At 40.3% G+C, this 12,053-nt stretch overlaps 1 protein-coding gene across 2 annotated transcripts in view; it reads left to right on the forward strand.

The window, feature by feature from the left end:
- The window catches only part of Acbd6 (acyl-CoA binding domain containing 6), a 142,057-nt gene that overhangs the window by 10,705 nt on the left and 119,299 nt on the right, over positions 1–12,053 (forward strand). The window contains exon 4 of one of the 2 annotated variants that reach the window (XM_021161215.2): positions 3,397–3,487. The exons of the other annotated variant lie outside the window; for it this stretch is intronic. Within the exon in view, the coding sequence (XP_021016874.1) occupies positions 3,397–3,426 (30 nt within the window). The 3' untranslated portion in view covers positions 3,427–3,487. Of the gene's footprint in view, positions 1–3,396; positions 3,488–12,053 lie in introns of those variants that run through there. 2 annotated transcript variants of the gene reach the window in all.

The following is a 12,053-nucleotide window of genomic DNA, read 5'->3' on the forward strand; positions in this document are numbered from 1 at the left end:
ATGCATTTGGAAGTTAGAAGACAACTTGCAAGGGGTTCTCTTTCCTTCTTCTACCATGTGGGCCGTGAGGATTGAACTCAGGTAGTCAGGCTCACAGATAAGAGCCTTTACCCTCTAATCCCTCCTGATGCCCCTAAAAGATATATTTTTTAAAAAAATTATTTACTGTGTTTCTGTGAGTACTAACATGTATGTGTGTGTACTGTGTTCACTCCTGGTGCCCACAGAATGCAGAAAAGGCGTTAATTAGAATTATAGGGTTGTGAGTTGTCATGTGGGTCCTGGGCACTGAACCCCATCCTTAGAAGAGCTATATGTCCTCTTAGATATATTACATATTAATATATATACTAACTGCCGAGCTGTCTCTCCATCCCCATTTAAAATACTAAAAGGAGCCAAGATACTGGTGTAAAGGTATATAGGTAGAGCTTGGGTCAGTATGATTGCCTTTAATTCCAGCACGTGGGAGGCAGAGGCAGACAGAGTTCAATGCCAGCTCGTTCTACAGTTCGAGTTCCAGGACAGCCAGGGCTACAGAGAGAAACTCTGTCTTGAAAAACCAAAACCCAAACCAAACAAACACTGCAATCTTGTAAAGATGCCAGGCAGAGGCAGAGAACCAGGTAGATCTCAGCCTGGTCTACATTCCAGGGCAGCCAAGAGACATATTAAAACCCAGTCTCAGAAAGCCAAAACAACACAAAGGCAACAGCAACCCAAGCTGCATCTTGTGAAGAGGGATCTGCATCTCACATAGATCCGTGTGCCTGCAGCTGTGTGTTGTATGCGCTTCAGTCCCTGGCTTACACACTCCTGGTCCTTCTTGACTTCCTTTTTTATTTTTTTCCCTTTCCTTTTAGATTGGTAGGAGGCATAAAACCATAACCTTAATATCAGGAGAGCTTTGACATTAGTCATTTAGGATAAAAAGAGTGATTTTTCAATGACTAGAGATGAGCCCAGTGTTAGAGAACTTGCTTGTCCCAGCACATCCTCTCAAGAAAAAAAAAAATTACTTTTATTTGCTAAATTGTTTCTAAGAAGTAAATTAAATACACATTGTATATGGTCTAGGTTCACATGTATTATCTTTTGAAATTGCCACAAAAAAATCTTAGAACTATTATTGCCTATATTTTAAAAGTTAGGAAATCCAAACATAGAGGTTCATTAACTTGCCTATAGTAACAAACAAAGATATTAGAAACTATGCTGGAGAGATGGCTCAGTGGCTAAGAGGACTGGCTGCTCATCCAGAGGTCCTGAGTTCAATTCCCAGCAACCACATGGTGGCTCCCAACCATCTGTAATGAGATCTAGCGTCCTCTTCTAGCCTGCAGGCATGCATACATGCAGGCAGAACATTGTATGCAAAATAAATAAATAAATCTTAAAAAAAAGAAAGAAGGGCTGGTGAGATGGCTCAGTGGGTAAGAACACCCGACTGCTCTTCCAGAGGTCCAGAGTTCAAATCCCAGCAACCACATGGTGGCTCACAACCATCCGTAACGAGATCTGGCTCCCTCTTCTGGAGTGTCTGAGGACAACTACAGTGTACTTACATATAATAAATAAATAAATCTTTAAAAAAAAAGAAAAAAGAAAAGAAAAGAGAAGAAAAGAAAAGAAAAAAAATAGGATCCATCTTAAAGACAAGACAAAACAAAACAAAACAACTTCTATACTTACAGTGACTTAGCCTTGCCACACACACCTGCTGTTTGAAACACACACAGACAGAACCAAACCAAACCAAACATTTGATTATGTAAAGCTACAGACCTTTGAGCAGTTACAAAGCTACATGGTGACATAATGCAGCCCCCGCCTGTGTTTTACCTCAAGAGCCTGGTGGTTAGTGGGGAATATAAAAAGACTCCTTTGTCTTATGTCATTTTGGCAGGGGGGAGTTAAGTTTCAATACAGACAATTAAAAAAAAAAAATTCAATAGTAGGAGAAACGTCTTTCTGTATGTAGACTTATCTAGATTTACCAGTTTTATTTGCTCTGTCATTCTGTTTATACATTCATACACATATCTATATCTATAAAATCTGTTAGTTTGTTTTTGTTTTTGTTTTTTTTTGAGACAGGGTTTCTGTGTTGCCCTGGCTGGCCTGGAACTTACCGTGTAGATCAGGCTGGGCAGCTTCTGCCTTTGAGTGTTGGGATTAAAGGTATGAGCCACCACTGCCCAGCTAAATATTTTTTTTTCTAAATCGTTTGAGATAAATTGGCAATATTGTGCTCATTTTTCCTAAATACTTGAATATTTAGTTTCTAAGAACAAATAGATTTCTTTTCATAACTATACCTTAATCAAAATTGGGATTTTAATTTTTATATTTTTGTACGTATTTTAGGAAGCTTCTGGAAATATTAAAAATTTTAATATTGATCCATTCTTTTTTTTTAATTACCCTCTTTTTTTTTTAATTTATTTATTATATGTAAGTACACTGTAGCTGTCTTCAGACACTCCAGAAGAGGGCATCAGATCCCATTACGGATGGTTGTGAGCCACCATGTGGTTGCTGGGATTTCAACTCTGGACCTTCGAAAGAACAGTCGGGTGCTCTTACCCACTGAGCCATCTCTCCAGCCCTGATCCATTCTTATTAAGGAATCTGTAGCTCATATTTAAAATTTTCATTTACTTTAACAATGTCTTTTCCAATTATTTGCTAAAATTTCTACCCCGACCTGATTTAGAATTGTGTATTGTATTCACTTGGCATATTTCTTTAGGCTCTTCTAATCTGCAATAGTTTCAATGTAAATATAGAAAATAATAAACCAGTTATTTTTGAGAGTGTCTCCCATTTTGGATTGTTTGTAATCAGCTTTAGATCGCACATTTTAGGAGTAACACAGAAGTGTGTTCTCAGTGCATTTTACCAGCAGTAATCACAGGATTTCTGTGTTGGTACTGATGATGTCAACTTTGTTCACTTGGATAATGATGGCATCTGCAAGATTTCTCTACTGAGAAGTTTCTGTTTCTTTATAATTAGTGAGTATTTGTGAAGAATACTTTGAAACTATCTACATACATATATTGTTTCCTAATTGTATTTCAACTACTAGTTTTAACATTCAGTAATGATTTTTAACTTCATTGTTCTATGTTTATTATTTGACATTCAACTATATGGAAGTATCCAGGCAAATTTTATGTCAACTTGACATGAGCTGGAGTTATCAGAGAGGAGGGACCCTCGATAGAAAAATGCCCCCATTATGGGCTGTAGGCGAGCCTGTGGGGGCATTTTCTTAATTAGTGATTAGTGTGGGAGGGTCCAACGCATTGGGTGGGGCCACCTCTGGGCTGGTGGTCCTGGGTTCTATAAGAAAGGATGTGAGCAGTACTACACCATTGCCTCTGTTTCCAGGTTCCTGCCCTGCTTGCGTTCCTGTCCTGACTTGCTTTGATGATGAACTGTGATGAGGAAGCATAAGCCGAATAAACCCTTTGCTCTCCAAGTTGCCTTGGTCATGGTGTTTTATCACAGTGATAGTAACCCTAACTAAAACAGAAAGAACTTTTCATTTCTCCGTACATCCATCTGTCCACCCATCCACCATCCACCCATCAGTCCCTTAAAAAGAGAAGTGTGTGAAAGGTCTGAGATTTTGCCCTGTATACAAGCTAGGTTACCCCGTTTCTGTTTCTTAAGTGCTGGCAGACGCCTTCTGGCTCCTGGGTCAGCCCAGGGGTTGTCAAACTGCATGAACTTGATTTATTTTGCATCCATTTTCCACATTGCCCAAGTCCCACAGGATGACACGGGTAGGGTTAGTTGGATTTCTGCATATGCTGTGGGTTGTGCATATAGGGAAAGAAAGAGCAGTGAGTTATAGGAATTCAAGCCCGCTTTCTGTCAGGGGCTGGAGAGATGTTACTGCATTCCCAAAGGTGTTTTGGTGGTCACAGGCCTGAGAAATGGCCTACATACAGAGTGGTAGGTGCCCAGTCAATTGAGCAAGAATGTATAGGGATTTCAGCACCCATGGTAGATTGCCTTTCCCAATATCCATATATTTATATTATATGGATTTAGGGATTTCTGTTTTATTCATGCAGTATAATACTAAGAATCTTCAAACTAGGTCCTCTGTCCTTTTCATATGCCCTAATCCTTGGGGCAGTTTCTTTCTTACTGACACAAGATATTCCAACTCTGTTAGTTTCCTAGGGCTGCTGTAGCAAAATGCCGCAAGCTCCTTATAACAAATTGATTTTCTCATAGTCTGGAGGGTGGGTGTCTGAAAGGAGGAGTTAGCATCTGTAGGGAGAAATGCTTGCTGCTTCATCTTCTGGTGGCTTGAGGACATTATGTGTCTTGTGGCTGTTCTAGCTTGCTCCTCTGTTGCTGGGGACAAAACAACAGCTGAAAGTAACTTGGGGAGAAAGGGATTGTATGTCTTATACGTTACAGTCCATGACTGGAGGAAATTAAGGCAAAGACTCAGGCAGGGACCTAAAGGCAGGAACTGAAGCAGAGACCATGAAGGAATGGTGCTTACTGCCTCCCTTTCAGGCTCCTGTTCAGCTGCCTTTCTTGTATAGCCCAGTCTGTCTGCCTGTCTTCACGTGGTTGTCTTGCTGAGGTTTCTCTGTGTGAGTCTTCCTCTCTTTCTTGTGTGAGGCCACCAGTCCATCTTAATCCGGCGTGACTTCAGTTTACGTGTGTGAAGATGATTTTCCTTTTTCATTTGGTTTTGGTTTTGGAGACAGGTCTGTGTACCCCTAACTGTCCTAGAACTCACTCTGTAGACTGGGCTAGCCTCAAACTCAGGCATCTGCTTGGCTGTGCCTCCCTGGGGCTGGAATTGAGTGCATGCTCCACTGTGGCCCCTCTTAACTGAAGATGGTTTTCTATCCCCCTCCCCCTTAAAGACAAGATCTCACTTTTTTTTTTTTAATAGCTTGGTAATATTAACAGTTCTGGAAGAAGTTTTCTAAATTAAAAGTCAGATTTTTTTCAAGATCCTGAAGACCACTTGCCATTTTCCTTACCTCTTTGAAGAGATTCTTGTTCTTGTGAGTAGTGTGACGGCCGCCATCTCTCTTGAGCTCTGTACGAAGGGTTCCAGTGCTCATAAAGAGTGTGATTAAATTTGAACTCTTCCCCAGATCTCACTGATTAAAATACACTAACACATATTTTGGATATGTACTTAAATTTCACCCTGATATGTAAAAGAGTACTGTTATATTGAACCAACTATAAAAAGACTTTTCTAAGATTTAGTTGGCTTTATTTTGTAATTCTAGTGTTAATAATCCTCAAATAGATTGGTTTTTAGACCTTAATTGGCTTTATTTTGGATTCTAGAATCAGACAATCCTTCATTCTATAAAATACAATAACTATTTTTTCTTTTCCCTAACATCTGTTAAAGACATTAATTATTACCCTATGCATCAGTTGTACTTTATGTTATAGAAGTTCTAGCTTGTGGGAACTGGGATATAGCTGCTGGTAGCACAGGCAGACAAGTGTCTGCTCAGAGGAGCCTGCACTGTGGCAAGAGTGAGTAGTAATATAAGTACATAGTACAGTGTTGTAGAAGGTGATCAGTATATGGACAGAAAGCGGGGAGAAGCAGAGGGTATGCAGGAGGCGGGGATCATTTCAATATGCTGATCAGGGAAGACTCACTAAACTTGAACATTAAGGAAAGGAAAAGGGAGCCATACGTATGGAAACACATCCACAGGCTGTAGAGGGACCAGGTAATACAAGTTATGGCTGGGTCGTACCTGGTGTGCTTTACACACTGCAGGGCTAAATGTGGGAGGGAGCGAGGAGCAGAGAACTAGAAAATTCACTAGACAATAAACATGGTAGTTTATGGTCGGGATTATGGCTTTACTCTGAGTGAAAAGGGAAATATTTCTATAGTGAGCATACTCCAGTCATAAGCTTGTAAAAAGATATAAATATTCTTCTATATTGTCCAGCAAACAATACCTTAATAAAATTAGTACAGGCATAAAATATATGGAACAGAAATATAAAACACATGAGTGTACAATGAGACCTTAGGAAGCCCCTTGCAACACACACCATACACCAAGCCATGCTCTTTACAGTGTGGTTCCACGTGCACAGCTCTGAAGAGCTGCTTGTGTGACGCTCAGATGCTAATGCCAGCAGGAGTGGGAGGAAATGAGAGGAATGGGGGTGGGGGTGAGCAATCACAGTGCATTCGGATACTTTCAGAAAGAGACAAGTAACATGGCAGTGAGCATCTGCAAATACTAACAAAGACTGGTAAGTTTTGGTGTCTCATGAAATACTTCCCAATTGAAATGTTTCTAGCAGATTAAAAGGTATAATTTGAACATTATCTATCAGTTCCATAAGTGGTAAATCTCGATAGTTCATGTAATTTAGTGTTTCTTCATCTGACCAGATATGTTTTTCTGCTCATTCCTAGTCAAACCTCCAGTGACCACCAGAGGGCACAAAGCTCATAGGAAATAAGATGATTTTATTTTGGGAGTTACCAGGGCTTTCTGCGTGTTTCAGTGCTATTGTTAGTCCCTTAGTTTTCACTAATTATTCCCTTTTCCTCAAAAAAGAAAAGCAGAGACAGAAACCTTAGATCTTGACCTTCACTCAGAATGTCATTAGTAAGGTCATTTCTCTTTCCTCGCTGATCTGGCGACTCTTAGATCCGCTTTATTTTACCTGTGTGTTATCTAGAAAGATAATAGCTGTGAGAACTGAAAGTCTTCTAATAACGTGGTTGTGTAGATGCCCAGTGGCCATCCAGCCTCTGCAATCCTGCTACTGTTGATCCAGTTGGGGTAGCATCGTCTACTGGTCTTTATTTGTAAATAATTATTAAAAACCCAGGCATCGAATCAGGTGGCTGTCATCCTAGCTCTTGTGGGGTGGAGGCAGTCGCACATCAAAATCCTCTGTAGGGATATTTAAGAATACAGACTCGAATCAGCGCTCCGGATTTACTCAGATATACTGCAGTAGAGTCCTGGCATCTGTTTTTGTTATGGTTTTGTTTTTATTTGCCCCCAAACTAATTTGGAGCATAGCCCAGAGTTGTTAGTGCCTTTGTGCCCACATTCTGCTCCTTTCAGGGTTAATTCAGTTGCTCTGTCTCTACTAGATATGTTTCAGCCTTCAAGACTCAGCCTAGTCCTTCCGGCTGTAGGAACGTGCTCCCTTTTCCTTGAGTCATCCTCAAATACAAACCCTGACTGGTTTCTGTGGTCTGCTCTTCTGTTGTACGTACCACTTGAAGTTATCTTTCTCTCCCACTGTACTGAAGACATTATCAGAATTTAGGCTCTGCCGCATTCACAGCACCTGAGACAGAAGCTGGGTATTAGTAACTATTAGGCTGAACTGAACTCACGTGGCAGTTGTGTCTATGGTATCAAACACAGATGCAAAAAGAGGGCTGAGGTGTAGCTCTGTGGTGAAGCAGTTGCCTCGCATGCACAAGGCCCTGGGCTCCTTCCCCAGCACTGAACAAACAGTCTTACAGAGGAGAATAATTTTGCTTCAGGAACAAGCCTGGCAGGAAAATCCAAAGTTTGATGGCTGGACTGTATTGAATAAGTTCAGTTGTCATTTAAAACACTGTCCTGTAGAGGGCAGCGTTTCCCAGTTGACAGCCTGTTCTGCCTCTTGTGTGAACTATATAACCTTGCTCATTTTGTGTATTTATCACTCTTGTAGACACAATAAAAATAACTCTTAGGGATTTAAAAAGCAATTTTAAGATGTTGTTAAAAATAAAATTGAAGAATCAAGATGACAATTTAGAAAAGAACATTTTATTATCTTTGTATTAAAAATGTTAGTCTGTGTTAATAGATAAAAACTATAAGGACAGAGTTTGCTTTCCTATGTAGTTCATATAAGTTCAGAAAAGTTAGCAACCCAGATTTCCCAGTGGCCCTCATCTGTCAGGAGCTTTGGAGGACACCAGTGTTCCGTGCAGCTCTTCACTGGTCGGGAGTGAGTGCGTCATTTTACTTGTGCAGTAGAACAGGGCTTTGTAACAAACAGTTGTACATTTAGGTAGACTACCTGAATCTGATGTCAAAGCCCCAAATAAGGTAAGAATAATTTTTGTTTAGTTTAAGAAATGATTTTTAAAAATTTGTGTTAAGTTAAAAAGTAACCGGTATATTTTAATTAGAAATTATGTTATAGAGAAATTATTTTATCTACTACAAAACCACTATTCTAATGGCATACTTTGTTATAATATGTTCTGTTATATTAGAAACAGAAATCTATTTTGAATCAGATTTACTGGTCTCCATATATAGGTTATTTCTGGTACAGAAAAGTACCATGTATTAGTAGTAACACGAATGGTCTACCATACTGCCTTTTAAAGGGTTGATCAGTTTTTTTAGGAGTTATAGAATTCTTGCTTCTGTCTCATTTCTGTGTATTACCCACTTGATCTACTGGAACCCTGGCTTAAATGGTGTGATCTTTTGGTTAGTTTCAGGGGAGCTGGGGGAAGCACACGCCTGGCACTCCTGTGGGGGATTTTCAGTCCCTGTCCTGTCGGCTGAGGAGAGGAAGTAATTTGTTAGTCTGTATTTTCATGTTTGTATAAAGCACAGCTTTATTCTTCATTTAAATATGTAATATATATATATATTTTTTTTTTTAAATAAAATTTGACTTTAAATAAATAAGACTTTAAGGCCTCACATCCCACCTTCAAATGACAGCCCGCTGTTGCTATATTAAATTCATATATAAGTTTAGTTTGGGATAACTCTCTAGTGTCCACACTGGGCCTAGTGACATTAGGTTGCTTTGAAATCTGACTTAATTCCTGCCAATATTCCTTAAGATACATAATTAATTATGTAGACATACTATGTAACTTGACATCTTGGAGTTTTTAAGTTTTTCCTTAAGTTGAGTTTTTAATATATTTGAAAAATATTAGTAAAACTCTAAATCCTCTGTCATTTTGGTTCATAAAAAGAGGATTGTGAATTTAGGAAAGGTATCTTTTTCTTATGAGTCATGCACTACATTCTTTTAAAATACACACATTTTATGTATTATTTTTTCTATCATTTATAAATATTTTTGTTTTGTTGTTGTATTGCTTTGTTTTGGTTTGTGTCCTGGCTTTTGTGGAACTTGCTTCATAGACCAGGCTGGCCTCAAACTCACAGAGATTCCTCATTGTCTGCCTTCTGAGTGCTAGAATTGAAGACGTGTACCACCACACCCAGCTATCACATAGTGATTTTCATTTCACATTTATTTTAAAAATATAGTAACACAAAAGTTAATGGAATTATATATATTTTATAAATGAATAATTCCTATTATATATTGTTATGGTCAAATAGCTTGTATTTTTATATAGTGCTTTTTATGTATGCATTAAGGGAAATCCAAGTTAGTCTCAACTAGCCCTTCTGACAATCCTGAAGGGTATTAACCTTTGCTGCCAGGTGAGGAAGCCACGGCTTAAGAACTTGACCAGTTTAGCCTGGAGACTGAGTTCCTAAGCAAGCACAAACGTAAGGCTCCAGACAATTGGCCTCATTTAGCCTTTTGGGTCATGCCACATTACTCAGCATTCAAGATTTTCTAGATCTTTGGCATCTGTGTTTTATATTGTTTCCTTACGGGCCCTGAGACTTTGGTCGGTTTCTATGGAGCCTATGACTGTCCTAAAGAGAGTTCTCCTTTAAGAGAACTGCTGCAGATCAGGTCCGTTACTTTATAGCTGCGTGCTCTGCCTTAACAGCACTCTACAGTTTCCCTTTGTATTTACCAGTGATTGTGAGTGAGTATCAGCAGAGTCCTAACAAATTAGCAATCATAAAACAATAGACAATTTGTCTTCTCTATTTCCCGGTCTCTGCTGAATCTCTAAAATGACCTCATAGTGAGTGTGTGGCTATTAGAAGTATGTGTGTGTGTGTATTTAGCAGTGTTGCTCTTATATTTAGATTTATACTTTGAAATTCCAACATGGATTGAATATTACAGTTTCATAATTTTAACCATGTTAAATGCAAAAATGACTAAGGGCATATGTACCTGTACTGTATAAACATATTGGTATGGACATGACTTAAATGTAAATCAAAAGTTTCAAAGTGAGTTAGCAGGCAGATGTAGGATCGCGGGGTTGGTGGTGGTGCTTTCCTTTCCTGTATGTGCATGCATGCGCATATATGTGAGCGTGTGCATATGCATGTGCATATATGTGAGTGTGTGCACATGCATGCGCATATATGTGAGCGTGTGCACATGCATGCGCATATATGTGAGCGTGTGCACATGCATGCGCATATATGTGAGCGTGTGCATATGCATGCGCATATATGTGAGCGTGTGCATATGCATGCGCATATATGTGAGCGTGTGCATATGCATGCGCATATATGTGAGCGTGTGCATATGCATGCGCATATATGTGAGCATGTGCATGTGCATGCGCATATATGTGAGCGTGTGCATATGCATGCGCATAGATGTGAGCGTGTGCACATGCATGCGCATATATGTGAGCATGTGCATATGCATGCGCATAGATGTGATCGTGTGCATATGCATGTGCATATATGTGAGTGTGTGCATATGCATGTGCATAGATGTGAGCGTGTGCATATGCATGTGAGTGTGTGCACATGCATGCGCATATATGTGAGCATGTGCATATGCATGCGCATATATGTGAGCATGTGCACATGCATGCGCATATATGTGAGCGTGTGCATATGCATGCGCATAGATGTGAGCGTGTGCACATGCATGCGCATAGATGTGAGCGTGTGCACATGCATGCGCATAGATGTGAGCGTGTGCACATGCATGCGCATATATGTGAGCGTGTGCACATGCATGCGCATATATGTGAGCGTGTGCACATGCATGCGCATATATGTGAGCGTGTGCATATGCATGCGCATATATGTGAGCGTGTGCATATGCATGCGCATATATGTGAGCGTGTGCATGTGCATGCGCATATATGTGAGCGTGTGCATATGCATGCGCATAGATGTGAGCGTGTGCACATGCATGCGCATATATGTGAGCATGTGCATATGCATGCGCATAGATGTGAGCGTGTGCATATGCATGTGCATATATGTGAGTGTGTGCATATGCATGTGCATAGATGTGAGCGTGTGCATATGCATGTGAGTGTGTGCACATGCATGCGCATATATGTGAGCATGTGCATATGCATGCGCATATATGTGAGCATGTGCACATGCATGCGCATATATGTGAGCGTGTGCACATGCATGCGCATAGATGTGAGCGTGTGCACATGCATGCGCATAGATGTGAGCGTGTGCACATGCATGCGCATAGATGTGAGCGTGTGCACATGCATGCGCATATATGTGAGCGTGTGCACATGCATGCGCATATATGTGAGCGTGTGCATATGCATGCGCATATATGTGAGCGTGTGCATATGCATGCGCATATATGTGAGCGTGTGCATATGCATGCGCATATATGTGAGCGTGTGCATGTGCATGCGCATATATGTGAGCGTGTGCATGTGCATGCGCATATATGTGAGCGTGTGCATGTGCATGCGCATATATGTGAGCGTGTGCATGTGCATGCGCATATATGTGAGCGTGTGCATGTGCATGCGCATATATGTGAGCGTGTGCATGTGCATGCGCATATATGTGAGCGTGTGCATGTGCATGCGCATATATGTGAGCGTGTGCATGTGCATGCGCATATATGTGAGCGTGTGCATATGCATGCGCATATATGTGAGCGTGTGCATATGCATGCGCATATATGTGAGCGTGTGCATATGCATGCGCATATATGTGAGCATGTGCATGTGCATATATGTGAGTGTGTGCATATGCATGTGCATATATGTGAGTGTGTGCATATGCATGTGCATATATGTGAGCGTGTGCATATGCATGTGCATATATGTGAGTGTGTGCACATGCATGCGCATATATATGAGCATGTGCACATGCATGTGCATATATGTGAGTGTGTGCATATGCATGTGCATATATGTGAGT

Source organism: Mus caroli, unplaced genomic scaffold (genome assembly GCF_978045245.1).
Source record: "Mus caroli unplaced genomic scaffold, Mus_caroli_1 scaffold_1, whole genome shotgun sequence".
NCBI classification, from domain to species: Eukaryota; Metazoa; Chordata; class Mammalia; order Rodentia; family Muridae; genus Mus; species Mus caroli.